Consider the following 22371-nt stretch of genomic DNA (forward strand, 5'->3'; position numbering starts at 1 on the left):
GGACCTTCCACAACATGCAGGAAACTGAGGTCCGGGGAGGCTGGGTCATCTTGAAACTTTCAGGACAGTGCTCTTTCTGCTCTCGGGCTCAACTTAGTCCGGGCTGGGAACATACAACACACAGGAACCCAATGACATGAGAGAAGCTGGTTTTCCGTATCTAGCCCAATGGAAGTGAAAAATGATGTTTACATCCCCTTGTTTTACGGTTAAAGAAACAAAATACAGGACTGTGGAACAGACAGCCAAACCGGGAAGTAATACTTAACATGGGAAGGAGGAAAATTGTACAAAAACTTGTAATTTCTAAAGTCAAAATTTTTTCTTGTTTATATTTATTGCCATATGATGACAATGATCAGAATTGCTAATGCAAAGGCAGCTACAGTCCCCTGGTGGCCTCAGAAAGGACGTGCTTCACATACTCACAGATGGTGTTGCTCTCGTTAATGACACGCCTCATACGAATCCACCTTGACAAGTACCTTCAGATACTTCGTAAATACAAAGATATTCAGTAAATACAGTGCTTTTAAAAAGATACTTAGGGATTCAGCTCCGATGTTCAGAATAAAATGTAAGAATTTTTGTTTTTTTACTCTGTTAATGATAGATTCAATCTCAGCTGGGAGGAGTACACTTCGCAGTGACAATAGAACTACATGATCAGGGCTAGTTTTTCATTACAATTTAATTTGTCTTTATTAACACTATAAGGTTGTTAGTTTCATATCATCAACCCAAAATCATAATTATAAACAATTTAAACAAGAGTAGAAAAATTATTCCAAAGAGATTTTTTTGTAAAGTGAGGAGCTTTGGTGAATTTCAGTAATTTAATTTACACAATAGACCATATAGCTTATTTTGTTTCCTCTAATTTCTTGATCCCCAATAATTTTGACAAAAATTTCAGTTGTTTCCTTTGCTAACCTAAATATGGTTTATAATAAGAATTCATATAAAACAAACTCATAGCAGTCTGTAATACTCAGGGCTAGTGCTCTGTTTATTTTGTTATCAGGGTCAACTTTTAGTGACAATGAAGCATTTTATCTGTTTAAATATGAAATTTTCAATACTTTTTGTGTAGTTGATTTCTAATAGGTCTTTCTCAATTCTTTATCAAACCTTCTTTAAAACTTAGCTATTGCTATGAAGTTTTGAGCCTTAGTTACATTCTAGGTTTAAAAAAGGAAGTCAGAAAAAAATGTTGAACCCTCAGTATCTTAATTTTTGAGATTGTTAATAATCTCACATTGTCTACTAGATGCTCTGAATTTTTTAGCAAATACTAGAAAAATTACTAGAAGTAATTTAGTCCTGTTGCTGATTTGCTTTCTTGTAGATCTCCAACTTATTCATAAAAGAATAACTTCCTTAGTTTTCTCTTACTTTTCCCCAAGAAGACATGGTATCCTTTAATTTCAGTAATTTAAATTTAATATACTTTGCTCTCAACATAGAACAGAAAAATCTCTGTATCCATCGAATACTCATTACAGATGCTCTAATTTCTAATTTTGCATTATCTTTTGAAATTAACTTGCATCCCTCTTTGATTTTATGTTTATTATGAAAAATTCTACTCTCAGACCAAGGTTTCTCATATGGCTGCTCACAAACTCAGTTTCAGAAACACTACTCTTTGGAGTCTTAAAACTGAGCTATATATCTTTTATAAAATATATCTTTCACATTTCATTAATATGATTCTTAAGTGGCAAATTTTTATTCAGGATTTTAAAACTCTTTTACATTATAGTCTTTGCATAGTCTATATTATTTTGACTTTCAAATCACTACCATTCTTTTACATTTCAAAGGATGGCAAGTGTAATTTGTATAAATTCAGGCTCTGTGAAATATCATTCTATCCTACCAACTTTAATATGCTACCTCACCAGATAAATTGAGCTCATATATATACAATAAGATATATACTATAAAAAAGGAAAAAGACTTAAAATTATTTTATTTTAAATTTAACTACTAAAAATACATTTAAAAGACCTGTATGCCATCTGAAACAGAACTGTATCTCTTAAAAAAGTAAAAATATAAAAAATTATGGATGTTCTTTCATAAATGAGAGGTGTTTGCCAATTATTTAGATGGTCACAAATATTCTGGTTCTCCTTTCTAAGCACAAAGGAAGGTAGTTATAAAGACTTGCAATTAGCTGTGTTAGTGATCTAGTTGCAGAAAACTGTTAACACCGAACAGACTAAAATAGTTTTCAAAAGCAGGCATATTTTTAGAAACTAATAAAGTAACATCTATGAGACATTTACTGCTGTTTTGGTTCTCATTATATGAACAGTTATACTAAGTATAATCATCAAAATTTCAACAAGTCTAATTTAAAATGACTAATGCCCCACAATTTACTAATTTTAGCATTCAGTCTACTATTTTTGTCTGTTCTGAGGTTAGAAATAGAAAGCATACCAAGATAATAGAGCACAGCATAATCCCTTCAAAAGTATACATAATAGCCTTTTATGACAAGATATTTTCTTAAATAACTCCTTACTCTATTTGTGAATATGTTTTTTTAAATGCAGAATCTAAGCCAAAGAATTCCTCCAAGTTAGAATGGTATTTAAACAGTCTTTTTACTGTATACCATATCTTTTTGGCAAAATAAAAAAGTTAAAAAACAAAAAAATTCCAGTTTTTAAAAGGTACTATCATTTGTACAAACACCTACTATTTCTAAATTAATGGCTTTTATGTTTTAAATCCTTGAAGATATAAACTGGAAACTGCATAAAACAAATGTTTTTATACAGTATTTCTGCAGACATTATAACAGTAGTCACTATACTTCCAAGAAGTATACTTAATCAACTGTGAGAAAACTAAGAAAAATCCTGCCAGTATCAACATTACATAATTTAAGTAGAACCATTTAAGACATTAACCCTATCATATTAGAGTCCTACAATAAAAATAAAAACTTTGTTTTCTATTTGAGAAAATCTTAAAAACAAGTTAAAAAAATCCTAGGCCTCTACTCTTTTACATTGTAATTTTGTAATTAAATAATTACTTACATATCAGCTATCAACCATGTAAATTTATCATGAAACCTTCTATTTTCCAAACCACACTATATACTTCCTTTTTAGTTAGCTGTTCATAGTTAATGGTTACCTCTTCTTCTTCCAGCCTCTTCAAAGAATCACCAGCAAATTTAATATATTGTGTCATGAGTGTGAGCAGAGCAGTATATCGTGTCCGTAGGTCCATGAACTACAAGGAAAAAAATAATAAAAACATATCTCCAGATGCCCTAAATGAGTTGAATAAACATTAAGTAATGATTGTAATACTAACCAGGCTTTGTGGCAGCCAACTACACAACTCCCCAATAATAGTGACTGGAATGAGCTTATTATGGTTGTGCAAACCATATTAAATGGCAATTCTCTTCTAAATTTAATCAAGAAGTATAGTCATTATAATCTGCAATTAATAATCCTGATCAAAGATTTTCAAAGGGTTCTTTTAAAAACAACAAAACAACAACAACACAACCTTAATAAAATGTAATTTATAGGTAGAAACTTTCTTATTGAGATGCTGAAAATGGTTTAGTGGTCAAGGCTGCACAACACTGTGAATGTACTGAGTGCAAATGAATTGTACACTTAAAAGTGGTTAAAATAATAAATTTTCCATTATGTACATTTTACAATATAAATATATAAATTTTACAAAGTATTTTCTCTCCTTTACACTCCCTCCCTTCTCTATTGTGCTTTTATTACCTCTTGAATGATGAGATCTGCCGAGCTCTGCATTCTCCGGCGTTTCACTGGAGATTTTTGTTGTGAATCGACCATGGCCCGGTAGGTCATTGTTTGTAATTCATAGTCCTGGATAAAGGAGTCAGTAAGATGAAATTAATTAAAGCAAAGTGCTAAAGCTTCCTAATGGAACTCAGTTTCACTGAGTAACTTTAAAAAACAACACTTTTAGAAATCTATCCAATCCTGAGATGTTCACAGATGGTAATAAAATCAGAAACATTTAGAATGATCAGGAAAGTTCCTAAGTCTCTTTAGCAGCTCAGGGAAACATTTAGTACAATATGCTAGTTATACTCATCCCCCACCCTCTAGCTACGCAGTGGCACTGGGCATCGGGATGGCTAGGGCTGATTTATTATTGAAGAGTTCGAAAAGCATGAGAACTGAAAGCGTTAGAGGTTCTCCCATGGTATCCTCCAGGGCTGTTGTTATTAATCTTCACCCGAGGATATTTCTTCCACTGCCTTTTCAGAGACAGTGGAGGAAAAAACATGGATGTGAGAGAGACACATCGACAGGTTTCCTCCCACACGTGCCCCAGTGGGGGCCAGGGATCGAGCCTGCAACTGAGGTACATGCCCCTGGCTGGAATCGAACCCGGGACTCTTCAGTCCAAGGGGTGACGCTCTAACCCGTAAGCCAAACCGGCTAGGGCTCCAGCACTCTTAAAGAAAAAAGAGAGAGTGAGACCAAGGATAAGAGGAGGGAAAGAGGGAAGGAGGGACGGAGGGGACACAAAGTGATTAAGAAATAAACTGCAGAGCAGCTCTGTATTTCTTATGTGTGTGTGTGTGTGGGGAGGGGGGGGGTGCCATGCTGTGTGACCTAAACAAAATGAACAAACCAGGGGCTGCCATGTGACTCAGATTTCAAAGAATTATTAAATACGTGTCAGAAAGTTTCAAATGAAGATTCTGTTTTCACGTTTTAACAGAGAGTGAAATGACTTGCAAAAGCTTGGAAAAGTTCAATGTAGAATCACATGCCCAAATATTAAATGTGATGCAAGTAACTGAATCCTCTTACCTTCACTGTAGCTGAGTACTGTTCTGCATATTTTTGACATTCATCCATTTTGCTCTGTTTCATTTCTATTTCTGACACCAGCATCTATAAATACACACAATTTAGAAGACAAAGGACAAGGAATTCTATGCTATTCAACTACTTAATATGCTCAGGAACAAAGAAATATCCATGTCATTTAATAGTATAGCTCCTTAGCCCTTAGCAAGTAATATGTAACACACCTTATAGGTAAATCACAAACTTCTAGATTAAGTCATATAAGTGACCCACAGACATGGGGCTCCCAAAACAGAAATTACAAAACTTCATATATGTTATCCAAAAGTAGACTTGAAGCCCTTGGCCCCCCACCTATTCCTGATCAAAACAGAGCTAAAAACTACTGGCCCTTCAAGATGGATAAAAAAACTCAAAGCATTGAACCTTCTGACAAATGTGGCTTTTAATTTTCTACTACTAACCATTTTCATTTATTTAGGATCCCACAAAACTATTGTGACCAGCAAAGTACCAAAGAGATTTCCATACCTATGATTAAATGATCATTAGGGATTTGAAAACTGCCCCAACATGTTCCTTTCTTATTCCTTATGCTTTCAAAAATGACTTCCAATAAATCAAAGTAAGTGATCTCTGTAGGTTTAGACTGCAGGATTTTAATATTTACGATTTATTCCCTACCTTCTTCCAAATAGCTGCTGGCTTTTTCTTTCAATAAGGGAAAGGAAGATAAGAGGCATTACTGACCAAATGCAGACACGACCCTAGTACAAAGAACTGTGTTCACGTACCTTCTGCTGATTCAACTGTGTGGCTAGGGTTTTACTATTTTCAGGCTGATTTTCCTGAATCTTTCTCTGAGTAAGTTCAACTTGTTGGATCCAGTCATCTAAAGGGTGATAGGTATCTCTGTAGTACTTCAGCGATTTGCCAATGCCCTCCAAGTCCCGTAACCTAAAAAAATCATAACAGAACAGTCACAGTTTCCAATAGTATCCATTAGGAGGGTGAAAGCTGTAGTGAGGAAAGGAGAGACAGAATAACTACAATTGCACTACTAAGCACAACGACAGGGGTATGTGTAAAGGATTCAAGGGTAAGCACCCCGAGGCACACCTCCAAGGGCATTCATTCCACAGGGGCTTGGGTTCAGTCTAAATATTTTATTCCTGGAGTTGTATAAGGGAGCAGTGCACCTGATTATCCTAGACACAAGCCCAAGCGACTAAAGCTAAAAAGCAGGAAAACTGGAAGCTTAACTATAATTATTATCAATTAGCATGCCTTGAATACCAAAAGCTTGCATCAGTGGCAGTTCACTTTTGAAATAAGGAAAAAATAATTCAGTGGATGGTTCAACATGGACTGAGAGGGTACTTTCCAGGAGCTGTGATGAAATGCTTCAACCTCTATGATTTAAAAATCACTACATTAAACCTATATACTCCATGTTTTATAGAGATGAGATATTCTATATCTGAATATAATTTTTCATCTCAAGGATGGTACTATATCATAAAAGCATTTTATGTGCATTAATATAAACATGGAATGAGTGAGAAAAAACACTATTCTGTTTCCTTTAAGATGAGCCCTAAAACCATCAAATTTCCTTTCACTTTATTTCAGTCACTGGGTGAACGATTTCAACGTTCTTGTATCTTCAATAAAATTGAACATCAGGTCACTGCAATTTCTTTACATCTTGTAGGTATCGATTGCTACATAAAGCCCTAGCAAATGCATGGTATATGCTCTTACTAAGTCTTGTAAATTGGCAATAATTTTGAATTTTTTAAATATAGTGTTTGAATGTTGTAAGCTGGTAATAAGTAGAGAACTATATTGCTTTTCCCTTCAGGAAAAAAAGCAAGTAGATTATACACATGCCAGAGTATATCAACAGTTTTAATAACAAAGTTGAAAAATATTTATTTTGAAGTTAAATGTCTTACTTAAGTCCACCATATAAGAAATATAATTAAATAGAGCTCTTGAAATGAACACAATTTAAGTACATGTGAAAATTAACTATGTATATGAAATTAACTGTATATATATATATAAGGTTTTTATTTTTATTTATTTATTTTTTAAATATATCTTTATTGATTTCAGCGAGAGGAAAGGAGAGAGAGAGACAGACAGACAGAAACATCAATGATGAGAGAGTCATTGGGGATTGAGCCCGCAACCGGGGCATGTGCCCTGACCGGGAATCGAACCCTGATCGCCTCGATCCTAAGTTGACGCTCAACGCTGACCCATGCCCAGCCAGGCTATATATAAGGTTTTTAAAAATAGCCTAATAAGTTTAGATCCTACCTAGAGTACAAGGATAGACAGTAAATCTGTGCTAAAACTGAACAAAAGAAGATACTAACCTGTTGTCAATCTGAACATGAACATTTTGCCACCTTTCGGCTAACTGATCTGCTTTTTCTTTGTGCCAGTCAAAATCAAGGTCCCGTTCTTTGTATGTCTTAAACATTTCATCACTGATGGCTTTAGCCTTTTGCAGCTCATCCTCCAAGGCATGGAACACCTCTCTCTTTTCATCTACTTCAGCTCTCCATTGCTAAAATACATTAATTGGTGAAAGTTATAAAAACGTGTTAGCCACTCACTGGGTAAACACATTACTTACCTAATTTTACAATTCATTTACAAATGACTGATATAAAATCAGAGAAAGGAAAGAATATCTTTCATATATAAAAATAACGTATCAAGTTAAACCTTATGAAATTGCCAATATTTGACTACACTTTGATCTAAAAAAAACACAACCTGACAATTTAATGAAGTTCAGCCTAATAGAATTTGCATATCAGTAAAGCAAAATATATCCCGTAAGTCTGCGACCTCTGTAAGCCTTTTTCATTGCTTATTTTAAATATATGTACTAATCTCATTGTATAAAACTGAATGAATACATTAAAAATCACTGAAATAACTTTGCACAATTGTTTTGCAATAGTTTTACTCAGTTCTATATACACATCTATAGATGCAAATGAGCACAACCACCAGTCTTTTTCCTTTTTTAGATTAATTCCTCTACTTGCCTCCTTGATTCCTTAAAATAACTGCCCCTTTCAGCAAGAGAATATATTACAAATAATTTAATTTTTAGCTTCAACTCCTCTTGCTGCCAACATAAATTGAGTATAAAAAGCTACTGTCAAGAAGATTCAAACTTTTAATAAGAACTCGCCTCAAACTAACCATGCCTGAACATTTGTATTTGCAGTAAGCTAGGGTATTATAGAGATATGAAATGGAATGAATATAAATATAATCAAATTAAGACATTTAATGGTTGATGTTTAAAGATTGAAATGCTAAAGAAATACTTTTTGAGGGCGATCTTGAAAAACAGCCAAAAGTGAGACTCATACCTTTAAAGTACTGATTAGATTCTCGATAGTATTCTTGTCTGCGATCACAGCTTCTTCTTCACACAGTTTAGTTTCATAGAGTTTTACAAGGGCTTCTGCAGTTTGAGTGTATTTTAACACCAAATTAACAGTTTTCAACCTAATAAAGAGAATTAAACAACAGCTTTCTATTGGTAAACGTTTATTTTCTCATAATGCAGTCCTGAAGCATGATTATGATACAAACTATAGCATGGTCTTCATGTTGGAACACTGACACATTAACCAGAAGACTAATATTCAGCTGACTCTCTTCTTAATAGACAGCGTGGGCTCCAACCCATGCCCTGGCCCCCAAGCAGTATTTAGCAAGAGGTTCCAAGATCAGATGGTCTTCTTTCAAGCCTTGTGTAGACCTAGCTTGAAAGGAAAATCCTACAGACTGCAACAGCCGAGCTACTAAAACTATAGGCACAATATGGGAAGATCATACATTATGCCCTAATCTCTGTGGCACATTCCCTTTCAACATGAAGAAACATCATAAATCCCTAGAAATACTTAATATAGTTATTAAGAAAAACTTAAAAAATGAATATATTCATAAAGTGAATATTTTAAATGGATAGCATATATGTAAAAACAGAACAGCTGTATGAAGCATATTTACATTGAGATAGTGGTTACATACTTCTCTATGTAGATGGAAGACATAGAATAGACTTGGTTCATGTTCTGAAGGACCACACTGAGCTCAGACCGTAAGGTAGGGACTGATGGAGAAGCTGCTGCTTGGCTGAAAAAGTCTTCACATTTATTTGTGATTGTTCCCAAATCATCTTTAAGACGCTCCAGCTCTTTCTTTAGTTTCTATAAAAGAGAGAACAAACACTGGCATTAGGTTTTCACTCCAGATGGGGCATCTTTCTTTAAACAGTTTTAAAGCTCACATTTTGCATTATAATCATTAACTTAAAATTCCACTTGTTCTTTACTTTTTCTTTATCAAAGAAACTAAGCCATAGCCTTCAAGTTTTATTATCAATAATTCCCTTACTGCCCATCTTTTCAGGCCCAAACATCTAGCTTAATGCTTTTGTATGTAGCAGATGGTCAACAAAAGCCTAATGACTTCCACTGTGAGAAGCCCTCATAGCCTCCATCATAATGGGTAAGAGGGTACCTGTTCCTCTGTTTATGTGAGTCAGAACTGAATTACAGAATCCTAGTTTACAATAAGCATTAAAAACATAATCAGACCTCCAAAGTAACCACCGGGCAAAGCTAAGCATGTAAGAAGTCCCAGGAGTTGACAGTCATTAAGAGTAATTTACCTTAAGTTAAATTTTGCCAGAACACATTTAAACATCTATCTCACCTCCTGCTCTGTGATTCTGAAGACACTTTCATGCAAATCGTCTCTTTCCAGTGGAGTTCGGATCTGTCTGATCAACCGATCTTCACAGTTCTCTAACCGCAGTCTAATGTTTCTCACTTCAGAGATGTAGAGATTATAAACTGATTCCTCTTGCTCCTCTGTGAAAGTAAATATAATGTTTAGAAAATACCCTGTTTTCTATCTTCTGGATGCTCTTTCTCATGTTTTATTATGGCAGTTCTACTACTATTGGGACATAGTGAGTCAGACTAATGTTACAGTTATCATCACAAACTCACCCTACAGATATAAACCTTAAAATAGTGACCTTACAATTAATAAATAAAGTTAATACAATTTCCTTAATGCCATTTGAAGTACCCATTTCTGATTTATCATGTCCAAGGAAAGTAATATATTGCTCTTTTATGTTCACAAAAATGTGAATTATATTACTTGTCAATTAATTAAAAAATTTAAATAAAAATCCATAAAATGAAAGGCTATAAAATGTGTTAATGCTTAATATTTTTTAAAATAGAATATTACTAATACAGCTTTTGTCTGTAAGTAATATCAAAAGAGTTTGGAATAAAATTTATATTAAACAAAAGTTAACTGGACAAAAAATTTTTCCTTTAACCCCTGCATAAAACCCAAGTTTGGTTTTGGGAAATCTCTGCACCTTCCTCTCAGTTTTGCTGTGAATCTAAAAACGTTCTATAAAAGAAAGTCATTTTCAAAAGTCCAAGTTTGGTACATGGAAAAATAATTGGATCTTTTCTGAAATGAAAATATCATTCTGAACACTACACTGCAAAATCGTGAAAATGTTGAACAGCAGATATATTAAGATTTCATCATTTGTCATACTACCTTTTTATTAATCCATCAATTAGAAATAAAGTAATTCTTTTTTGCATATTCCCACCTTAAGCATGCTTTTAACTAACATTCCAACAATTGTGTCTACCCATCATGGGCTGAGTGGCGTAACCCACCTAAGACTGAAATTCCCATTCGAGCAGAAAATAGCCTGTACTAAACACCTATGGGTGGGGGGAGACAAGGATGCCCATGTTTTACCTCTTTCTGCAGATTTCAGAAGTTCTTGATAATACTGCTTACACACATTAACCTCCTTTTCCAGCTGTGTTATATCTGGGCCCAAAAATATTTGAGATTCTTGGCTATCATCCAGAAAATCTTCAAAACGAGACTGTAGATTACTGAGAACTTGCTGGTGTTCACCAGGTAACATTGTCTTTATCTACAGAAGAACAATGACCATATAATTAAGTGTTTATAGTAGTAAGAGCTAAATTTCAATGGGGCAGATCTCAGATTAGGGTCTCCTGGTGCAGGCCAGTTCATATTAATAGTCATAAATAGAAGAACCATTTGAAATTAATTTTCCTCTTTGCTAACAATTTCAGGTTTTAAAAGACAAACAGGGCTCTAAAATTCAATAAAGGAAATTAAACTGGACTCATCTCTGGAAGTCCAAACACTATATCTTATCTTCTTATCAAAATAAAATAAGCACTAAATGAAATATGTGATCTCCAGATTTCCCCAATTCTCAGAAAGTGCCCTGTATACAGTAGGTATACAATGAACAGCCATGGAATGAACGAATGAATATTGGTTCTGCTGGACTCATTCCTATTCTATAGCAAATACAAACTCTATTCATGACAAGGTCACCCACATGTTTGGACAGATTAGGTTGATGTGTAGATTTACACTTACTGAAGCCACATTGCTAGCTCGAATTTTATCAATTTCATTGATGAGATAATGCCAGGACACTACACTCTTCATGTTTATGTGAGTCTCATGCCAAAGAGTTAGGACATTCTGGTACTGTTGCTCAATTCTGAAATATATGAAAGAAAACACAGATTAGGCCTTTTCCCTCCCTTTGAACACATGCTACATTTTGTCTTTTTTCCTTTCTTTTTTTTATGTGTGTGTGTGTGTGTGTGAAATATCCCATATTTACTAGTTTTAGATCTTTCTGATCCTATGGGCCTTGACAAAGTATCGGTTATTTCTTTAACCTTCAAAGAGCTTCCAAAACCAGGGGTCTGCTTTTAGCTAATGCACACAAACCTGTTTGCAAAGTCAACCGCCTCTTTGTTTGGTGGAGGGACCGTGAAGCACACGGATGGGACCATCGCCTCATTCCCGGTGGGGCTAATGACCTTCCATTTAGCACGATGAGAGTTGTTCGCCAGAACACATTCATCGTCTTTGTAAATGGTTATCTGGTTTAAAATGAAGAACAGAACAACCAAATGAGATCATTGTTGACTAATCTTTTTTCCATACCCAATCTTGGGATTATTTTTTTGTTTTTTTTTAAGGTGGAAAACTTTACTAGTGAGCAATATGATCTCATTTTTTAAATATATGAACAATGCCAGAAACTGGTCTGTTTCTAGGAGTTCTAAGTACCTCAATTTGTCTGTAGTCACAGATGGCTTTGATTGGAATAGATGTTTTGAGTAGACAGTCAGGATTCCTTGGCTTCAGCTGAATTATCGTTTTTGCTCTCCCCATCAGGCTTGCCACTGTGCTTTTATACTGCAAGAGTTCTTCTTTCTCTTCCTAAGTAATAAATAAGTTGGATTTTAAATGGTAAAAGACTTGCAGTCTCTGTTGTTTGGGGGCTTTACACAAATGAAACCATCAGAAAAGTCTGCCCCGACCACATGGTCTAAACTTTCAATACCTCCCTACCCCTTCTTGCATCTCTCTTCCCTTGTTTTGCTTGTTGTTTTTTTCCTCTTGAGCATTTACCACTGTTTAACATACACATATGTTTTACTTATTTACCATGTTTATTATCTACTCCGCCCTCAAGCATGTAAGCACCATGAGGGTGGGGTTCTTGTCTGTTTTGTTCATGCTCTATCACTAGCATCTAAAACAGTGCTTACGATACAGGACGTACTTAAAAAGCATTTGTGAATGAATGACCACACACACACACACACACACACACACACACACACACACACACAGAACACTGTTAAAGCATTTTAAAATATCAAGGCTATCACATAGAAAGTACTTATTTTATATTTGTTACCAAAAAATACTAAAACTGAAAGTTTAAATGCTTGATTAAAAGAGAGGAATTATCAAGAGTATCAATAAAATATAAAATTGTGCTTCCTATAAAAATGTAACAAAAACCATCTAACCCCCATTGTACGTTACTAACGTAATCCCTAGGTTTTCTTCTTAGTACCATTGATTCCTGGACAAGGTCTTCCAGCTTGTGAATGCTGCTTGATCTATCACAGCTGTACTTCCGCTGAATGGCATCTTTCAGATTCCTTAAGTAATCAGTAGCTTCTTTGGCATCATTGAAAAACTAGGGAAAGACAAAAACTGGTGGTTAAAGTATATCATATGCCAGGAAAGTACAGAGTTACCAAGTCCAATTCCAAGGACTCTGTGTGTACCCCTCCATCAGTGAGAACAGAATAAAATCAAAACAATGCAATGTAATAGGCACATCCCTCCTTTAAAAATGGATACCAAATGTTCAAGGTTTATTAGATTCCACACAATTCTTAAGTAGGGGTGAAATTCCAAGAATAATTTAAAACTTCTGAAGAATAAAAAAAAGAGCTCTCAGTAATGAGAGCTCTGCGATGTAATGACTCTGTGATGAAAACACGTCCTTAAAAAGAGATGCATCTGTAAAATAAAGATGTTTCTGACATTTGAAGGGTTTTGTGTGTTTTTTTTTCCAGGATTTTCCCCTTAATAGAATGCTTTAATGTATCCTATAGAACATACATCCTTTATATCCTACAAACAAACAGAACATTTCAGTTGATTTCCCCTGCACATTACATACATGTATCTTACAATAAGTGACGAACACATTTTCTGTGTCAGCCAAAATCACAGTGCCATCGAGTGAAGTGGTGATTCCACTCACATACCTCGAAATAGGCGGTGTTCTCCTTAATGTGCTGCTCCACACACTGGCAGAGCTGCAAGATCCAGCTCCACTGCGTCTGCATTGCCGCTCGGTAGGCCTGAAAGATAAAACAGGCCCTGTCGCTGGTGGGAAATAATGATACACCTACACAGCAGTGCTTTTAAAGGATAAAAGGCTCTCCTGTCTACACAGATTGTAAGGTGGTTTTTTGTTGTTGTTTGTTGTTGTTTTTTAGCAGATTAAGACTTGAAAGTCAGGCTAGTGAATTTCCCTCTACTCTAAGAGTATCAACTCACCCAAAACCAGTCCTAAAAGTTTAAATATCAACTTTTTAAATCAGTCTAGTCAATTTCTTTCAAATTTAAAACTTTAGATTTTTTTCTTAAAATATACAGAAAAGGCTATTTTTTCATGAAAAAATATTTAGCATTTGAAATGGAAGCAAGCTAACCCTTTACTCCATTCCCACTAACCCTTTTTCTACTCTATGGAATCCTTAAATATGCTTTCCTTTATGTCCTTTCATCTTTCTTTTTTTAATATATCTTTATTGATTTCAGAGAGAGGAAGGGAAAGGGGGAGACAGAGAGATAGCAACATCAGTGATGAGAGAGTCGTCAATGATCAGTTGCCTCCTGCATGCCCCCAACTGAGGATTGAGCCCGCAACCTGGGCATGCGCCCTGACTGGGAATCGAACCGTGATCTCCTGGATCCTAGATCAATGTTCAACCGCTGAGCCACACCCAGCCGGGCTCATCTTTCTTTCTTTTCTCTGAATTTTTATATTAGTGAACCATAAAACACACCTTTGACACAAAATATATGGTTCTGTAGTTTTCTCTTTGTTTTTGCTTCTAAAACTAGGCCAGAACTCTTGGGACTGGGGTGGGGTGGGTAGGAGGGGATGATTAATTAATTTGTTTTACTAGGAAAACATTTGGGGGGGTGGAAAAGAAAATATGCAATCCTCTATCAGTGTAATTCTGGAGTTATAATAAAAATTATAATACTAGAAACCTTTATTTAAAATATCTGTTTGCTTTAAATTTTATTTAAGACAAAGTATATCTTTCATGAGGGCAAAAATATTGTAGGAGACACCTTAGGGGAACATGAGACATCCTTTTATACTTAAGGTGCAATTCACTACCTTCCAGAAGGGGGCGCTCTAGATGCTCTGACTACCTAAAGTAAGCCTGTCATACTTCCCCCTTTTGGAAAACCGCATTCCTGCTGAGCTATGCTCAGGCAGGCTTTCCGAGTGGAATGTGAAGCACTGGAAATCCAGCAACATATCATAATTACAATACCTGCTCCTTCAAATGAAGCTACTTTGAGTAAAATGGCAATAAAAAACATATCGTGCATTGTTAGATGATTAGTTTCTTTTTTCATATAAAATACTGTTGATAGTTAACTATTCTCCATGTATCCACAAGACACTGACTAGGCCACTGGAATCATAAAGATGACTAATCTCATCCCTCAGGAAACTTTTAATTAGATTAACATTTCTACATAAAAGTAATCAGGTTCACCTCCACATTTTCTATTTCCATCAAAATTCTTAACCTATAATCATATATCCTAACAGCTCTCATCTCGGTACTCTAAGGAATGTTCCATTTTTAGTTTATCATCATACAAAAGTGTATCCAGACCCTTCATTACTCTCATTTCCTTCACTATTGTTCCTCCTGCTCTTCTGTGTCTTTAACATTCCTATGTGGCACCTCATGTGGATGCAACGCCCTATTTTCATATAAAAGAAGGGTCAGGGGTAACATTCCCAAAACTCCATAACGAGACCTAGAATTTTACTAATCTTTTGTGTCACGATGATTTCAGTGAACAAAGACATTCCTTTCCTCAACGGAGACAGCATGAAGCATGTCACATTTTAAGCACAGCTTCACTTTTTTGCCTCTGAAAGTGCACCACGTCTGCCCATGTTCCATGCTCCCTGCCCTCTTAGAAAGTCACTAACTCTAACCAGTATGCATCAGGCCAGACAATTCAACGCAACACCGCCACCACCACACGGCCAACCGGACAAATCCCACATCAATTTTCCACTTCTGGGTTTGACAGGTACAGTCTATACCATGAGGCCTTCCCAGGGTATATTTCAATACACCTCACAAAACCAGATCGTAAGTAAAATTATTAATGGAATAATAGCGACTAATACTTCTTAAGAACGTACTACTCAGCAAGAACTGTACTAAGGAGTAACCGTACATTATTGTTCTCATTCTCACCACAATTCTAAAGGTTAGAGGCAATTTTCCCATTTTAGGTTGGTGGATGAGTCTCATTTAGGTTGCATCACCTGTGCAATGTCACACAGTCAGGGGAAATAAAACATCAAAGCTTAGAAAGTCAAGGTCCTTTGTACTGACTGCAATATGCCTGTTGGGTCACAGGGGTTGACAAAGGTACCTTTACTTTAAGTGACGGGTGGGTGACACACTTAGAGCAAGAGAAGCGAAGGCAAATCAGTATGACTTGTCAGAAACATTATTTTCAATCCAGGTTGTAATAAGAACTTGATAGTTGGCAGTTTTCAATTTATTAGCAATAAAAAAAATGTGTAGGGTGATAATCAGATGTCGATATTCAGCCGTCACTTTTACACCTCCCGACTTACCTCAATAGTTAATCGGGCTGGGTGATTTTCCAGAAGTAGCTGCTCTGCTATCTCCTGGACTGACTTAATATTTTCTTCCTTTTGCTCCAGTTCTCTCATTAATTCCTAATTCAAGAAGGAATTCAGAAATGTGTTAGAGAAAGATCTAAATCTGAAATACCAACTTTAAGATTCAATTTCAAAAGTTGCTTACAGCATGGTAATCTTTTTTCCGAGCTATGCTGGTATTTCTTTCACTCCAGTCATAAGCAACTTCCTCCTCTTCTTTTTCATTCAACCAAATAAGTTCATTCGTTGCACGAGTTATAAAATTATGGAGTGTATCAAGGTGCCGTTCCTGATTCCTGGATGTATTCTTTATAAGGAAAATCATTGTAAGAATCGTGTCTTTGCCAAATAGAGACAAAGAAAACAGAAAGTTTTAAAAAACTTACCAAGAGTTTTGCATACTGACTTTCTAATCTGTGCAACTTTTCTGCGTAAGTTAATTTAAGAGGTGCCGTCATTTGGATCTATAATATGGTATAAAAAAAATGCCAAGGTTAGGAATCTTAAAGAATTCTGACTCATACTCAATGTATCTATTATCTTGTTACAGGGTCTTTATATAAAAAGCAAAACAATAGTAAGCTAAAATGAAATATATTCAGATTTTAAATTCATATACCTCACTGATCTTTGCTTCTTTAAGGCTAGATTCAAATTCTTCAATAGCTCGGTGAACATTCTTATGATTTTCTAAATGGCTTTCAACACTTGGCAAATCTGATCCCCATTCAGTGCGGTCCAGCTGCCCCTTTAAACAGAAAGACACCAGGTTTAAAACAGAAATGGACAGCAATAAAGATGGAAATGCTCAGGTAAAGGAAACATAAATTTTTTTTACCTGCATCTCATCAACCCAATTCAAAAGATCCTGAACAAATTTCATGTTGATTTCTTCTTCTGTTAAATTCTGATCCAACAAGGAAGACTTTAGAAGGGGCTTTCGGATCTGCATCAACTTCAGGGTTTGCAATGAATTTGTCTCTACTCCTGAATTGAAATTTGGAACTAATCCTGTTGGGAAACCAGGTGTATAAACTGGAGTGAGGGATGGAGTTAGGCGAGAAGTCAGACCTGAGGACAGGCCTGATTTCATACTAGAAGGGGTCAGAGAAGGCGTTAAACTCTGAGTCAGCCCTGAGTTCAGACTGGGGTTTAAGGTCTGTGCAAATCCTGAGTTCAAACTTTGAGTAATTCCTGATATCATGAGTTTTGTCTGTTCTGTCGTCAGCATGCGTCCTTTGCTGTACACTGAGGAACATTCATTCCTTAAGGCCATAATTTCATCGCGCAGTTTTGCAACCCTGAAAAGAAAATCAAAAAGGATAAGCTATAACAGGCATTTTTCATAAAGAGCAAGCCGTAGGGTACACTATGGACTTTAGTTAACAATAATGTGTCAATACAGGCTCATTAATTATAACAAATGTATCGTGCTAACGCAAGATGTTAATAGGGAAAGGAGGCTTGTAGGAGGCATATGGGAACTCTGGGTACTTTCCATTTAATTTTTCTGTAAATCTAAATGGCTAAATAAAGTCTATTATTTGAAAAAATCACTGTAATCATATTGATAAAATTTTGCACCACAACTTTTTTCACAGAATTATACTATGAGCATTTTCACTATCACAGTCTTTATAACTACCATTTACAATAAACATAATTACTGCATTATGATGTGATCATTCTCCTATTATTTGACCTTTAGGATATTTCCAAATTTTTGTTATTATAAAACATTTTCACTTGAACAAAAAGTTTTTCATTTATATTTATTTATATATGCTTTATTGTTATAATTACTATAGATTCCTAGAGGTGGAACAACTGAATCAAAGCATCATTTAAAATTTTTGTTTAATATATATATCCTATACACATTGATAGCAATATATATATGTACATATATATGTATACATGGTTCCATCTCTATCCCCAAACTTACTTCCCAAAAATATAGATTTTTATACACATATATTTTCCCAACATTTTGTTATAAAACATTTTCATATAGAGAAAACTAGAAAATTGAATTTAAAAAAAGATACTTTCAAATATACTCTTTTTCAAAAGTCACACATATTTTAACTGTTCATTACTACAATACTAAATATTATATGTATTATAAAATGTTTTTCTATTACTTACCTTTGAAGAATATCTTTTAACACACCAAAATACACCAGAATTAAGGCGACACGCATTTTCAACTAAAAAGCGCTTAAGAAATATAATTCATAAAATCATCACACTCTACATTCCTATCTTAAGTGCCTATGAAGCCGTTATACAAAAGGACAGGGCATGAATAGGTAAGCAGCACATTTACCTCTGTACCAACTGATCTGCATGGTAATATTTTCCATCAATAAGTATCTGCACATCGATTACATGCTGGCGTAAAAGGTTCTCACATTCAAGTATAAAGCCGGCGATTTCTGCTTCGTTCTGAAACTGCACCCCTGATTCTAATCTTTTAGCATCCTGTATTTTAAAAGAAGTCAATATTAATTTTGTGAAACAAAGCTTCAAATGTAAAACTGGATATATGGGAACACAAGACTACTTAGGTTCTCTGTTTTCCCTTTTGGTTCAAAAATATGTTTTGCCTTTGTTCACTGTCCCTCAATAGAGCAAACAGTGCTCATAATCTTTAATAAACTTTACGTTTCAGTATACAAAAATACCAAGAATTGACCAGATGTTATGCAAAAGTTTTAGTTCATCCAAATGCACAGACCCCTCTCCCACCATCCCAATGCCTCCTAAAATTCACTTACAGACTGAAGAGCGTTTCGAGCAAGTATCAATTTGTCTTCGCAGATGACACTGTCCCTTTGAACTCGGTTGGCAATCTGCTGCAACATTTCCAACCTGAAAGAAAACAAAAGAAGATGCAGTTTCTACCTTTGAAGTTGCAGAGTTCACAATCACTGAAAAAAGCTGCCCCCCAAAAAGTCCCACACCAGTGATTCGATACCTGTGTCCATCAACGGATTCATTGCCGAAGCTAATGCAGGAGTTAATCAGTGTCGGCCCACAATGAACAGAGAGAAAATTCTCATTTGAATCAAGGCTGGTTCGAGTGCTGGTAGTGTTACTAAACACAGAATCACTACTGTGGTAGCTATAACTACTGCTGTGCATTTTTATTCCTGAAATGATATTCTTTCTTGACCATTGAAAGTAGACTAAAAAGTAGGTCTGCAAAAAGCTCTACTTCTAACGGTGAAAGGCGGCAGCTGAATGTTCCGGGTTGAACGGCTCCTTAAATATATGCTCCAACATGCATATTCAACACACAGTGAATAATATGCTGATAACTATTCAAAAGAATCTCCCCTAAAGCCATGCGTTTGCTAGCTGAGGTTTGCCTTTTGTAGCTTGCACTAAAGCCCTACAAGTATGGGCAAGGCAGGCTGATGGGGCGTCACTGAAAAAAACTGGCCAAATATTTTCACCAAGTGTCATCCAGTTGCAACCACCTAAAAAACAACTGAGGTGCCTCGCTGAAGCCCAGGTACAATTAGTAAAAGTTATTCAGGCAACAGCAATCATCAGCTAAAAAACCACAACTATTCAATTACAGCCTGACTTTTATAAAGGGCCAGGTCCATCTTAAACAACACAAGGCTAAACGCTGGCGTTTATAAGCATGTATAAACAAATTTGTTTGATGAGAAACAAAGTACATTCCCGTTTTAACTACCTTGTCCTTTCTTTGTTAGATTAAATTAACTGGAGACTGACCCATTTACCTTTTGTTATATGACATGCTCTCAGGAATGTTACTCTAATCTCCCTACAGTTACTTTATATTTTTAAAAGCCGAAGTGCGAAGTAGAATATCGATGCACCGCTTGCGAATTTAATTAGTCTGTGCTTGTTTTTCCTTTCCTGGAAAAGAGTCCCTCATTTGTCTTCTACACACTCCTATGCCGCATAGCTATTATCTGGAATATATAGTTAATGCCAAAAAACTTGTTGCATCAAGAAAATTGAAAGTATTTATCCAAACAAGCTCCTGAATATTTTCCTACCCCCAACACTACAAAGCGAAGCTTGCTTCTCCACTTTCAAGGCTGTTATTTTCTTTTCAGAAGGCAAGAAAGGGGAAATTTGAGAATGCCACATCAAATATAGTTAGTAAGCAGAAAATCTCAAAATAATATCAGCACCTAATGTTTATTAAGCAATTATTACGTGCCTGGAAGTTAACTAATCATTTTACCTACATTACCTCACCTCATACTCATAATCACCGAATGCGGTAGATACTATTACATCCTGTTTACAATGAGGAAACTGAGGCTTGGAGAGGTTAATAAACTTGTCTAAACTGACATGGCTTGCAAGTTGAGCAAATAATTTAATCCAGGATTGACTGATTGCTGGACTTTGAACTCCTAACCACTGCATTCTTTTATTAACATGTATTAAAATCCAGCTACTATTCTGCTGACTAAAAATCAACTCTATTCTTTTTTAGTAGACTTGCCATTACTTCAGATGATTAGCTTAGTATCTCTCTAGTCGCCTACAAATGCCTCCTCCGTAGAAGGTCCATCAGTGCATTTCAAGTTTATTTTGGTTCCAATGATCCAGTTATGTTGATATAATATTATGCTTTAACAAGAGTGTAATCAGTAATTTAATAAAGGACTGATAAGTTAGACTTGCTCTCATGCTGTCAGTGCTTTATTTCATATTTCAACAACGCCGAGGTCAAGTGTGGAGCACAGAGAGCGTGAGTATCCTGAGCGCCTCTCCATGCGCCAGGCCCCGTGTTAAACATTGGCAACACAAGGGGCGGTGAAAACAAGTTTGTCTCCACATTCTTGGAGCTCATAACAGTGGAACAGGTATAACCCTTAATCAAACGATCACAGAAATAAATATAAAATTACAACCGAGGTAAGTGCCATAAAGGAACAATACATGTAAATATGGGAGTTATAATAAACAAGACATCTGAACCAGCCTAGGAGACCATGGAAAGTTTCTTGAGGAAGTAACATTGGAGCCAAGATCTGAAAATGATTAGGAGAAAAGAGGGGGAGAATGAAATAGACTTCCCTGCCAAAAGAGCAGAGGGTTGCAGACCTCCTGGGTATGGAGGAGGGTGGGACCTTGGCACGTCGGAACTCCCAAGAGACAGCCAGGGCAAGGAGGGTGTGTGTGGGAAAGGCTGAGAGGTGGAGGAAGCCCCTGCCCCTGTGGAGCTCACAGATAATGAGGAACAGAGATCCCAACTCCCACTAGGTTGTGAGGAAAGGACTAGAATGAAGACAAATGCATCCAACAAGTGTCTCCTGACGCACCTTCCAGGGCCACTGGGTATAGTGGGAGAGACAGAGTGATGAAGAGTTGGTGACAATTTCATGGAACAAATGCATTGGTAGAAGTTGTCTGAAAGGGAATTAACCTGATATTTACTGATTGTTTTCTGGAAGTCACCTCACTACTCTTTAAAGGGAGGCAGACTAGACTCTGGTTTCCACTGCCCCGAAGAAAGAGGGTCATAGCCAAAAATATAAGAAACAAATAAATTCATTATTGACCTATAAGGTTCGGGATCCAGGCCCTGTTGATTTAAAAGTCAGTTTGGGAAATTCTCCTGGGTAATTTGGTAGGTTTTAAACCTGTAATCACATTATCAGATGAGACTTCACACACCAACCCGGCCTATCAGGTCCTTTTTGAACATTACTTCACTGATTTAATCCCTCAAACCTCTTACAAGAGTTCCTAGATAAGAAAATGAAGCATCAGAAAGACTGAATGACTTATCCACGGTCACAAAGCCAAGGAAATGGAAAAGGTAAATGTTGGTGCTAGGTGCTCCTGGCTCCAAAACATAAGTTCTTTCCATGAGAACAAAGAGACCACCACCCCCGTTTCCATGGCAGAAAGAACTCAGCTTACCTTTCCACCTCTGGACGAAGGGCCTTCTCCCTCTCGAGCATGGCAATGATGAGCTTCCCCCACTCTTTTTCTATGTCATTTGGATGATAACCTTGAAGGAGTTTGATGCGTCCAAATTCTATCCAAATCTTGAGAACACACAAAAAAATTAATGCAAAACAAATATGTAAAAATAAA

At 35.9% G+C, this 22371-nt stretch overlaps 1 protein-coding gene across 11 annotated transcripts in view; it reads right to left on the reverse strand.

The window, feature by feature from the left end:
* The window catches only part of DST (dystonin), a gene marked incomplete at its 5' end in the record, with an annotated part of 396243 nt that overhangs the window by 141665 nt on the left and 232207 nt on the right, over positions 1–22371 (reverse strand). For 9 of the 11 annotated variants that reach the window (XM_081141256.1, XM_081141254.1, XM_081141253.1 and 6 more), the window contains 22 exons: positions 3160–3258; positions 3777–3884; positions 4845–4928; positions 5639–5801; positions 7232–7425; positions 8249–8387; positions 8919–9097; positions 9606–9763; positions 10692–10875; positions 11358–11484; positions 11721–11875; positions 12066–12218; positions 12865–12990; positions 13571–13666; positions 16222–16326; positions 16415–16576; positions 16656–16733; positions 16889–17017; positions 17108–17570; positions 18599–18753; positions 19050–19143; positions 22195–22322. In XM_081141256.1, coding sequence (XP_080997382.1) covers positions 3160–3258; positions 3777–3884; positions 4845–4928; positions 5639–5801; positions 7232–7425; positions 8249–8387; positions 8919–9097; positions 9606–9763; positions 10692–10875; positions 11358–11484; positions 11721–11875; positions 12066–12218; positions 12865–12990; positions 13571–13666; positions 16222–16326; positions 16415–16576; positions 16656–16733; positions 16889–17017; positions 17108–17570; positions 18599–18753; positions 19050–19143; positions 22195–22322 — 3279 coding nt within the window. Of the gene's footprint in view, positions 1–3159; positions 3259–3776; positions 3885–4844; positions 4929–5638; positions 5802–7231; positions 7426–8248; positions 8388–8918; positions 9098–9605; positions 9764–10691; positions 10876–11357; positions 11485–11720; positions 11876–12065; positions 12219–12864; positions 12991–13570; positions 13667–16221; positions 16327–16414; positions 16577–16655; positions 16734–16888; positions 17018–17107; positions 17571–18598; positions 18754–19049; positions 19144–19249; positions 19501–22194; positions 22323–22371 lie in introns of those variants that run through there. The other 2 variants (XM_081141260.1, XM_081141251.1) reach the window with 1 other exon arrangement.

The sequence above is a fragment of the Miniopterus schreibersii genome, assembly GCF_964146895.1.
Source record: "Miniopterus schreibersii genome assembly, chromosome: 6".
Classification (NCBI taxonomy): Eukaryota; Metazoa; Chordata; class Mammalia; order Chiroptera; family Miniopteridae; genus Miniopterus; species Miniopterus schreibersii.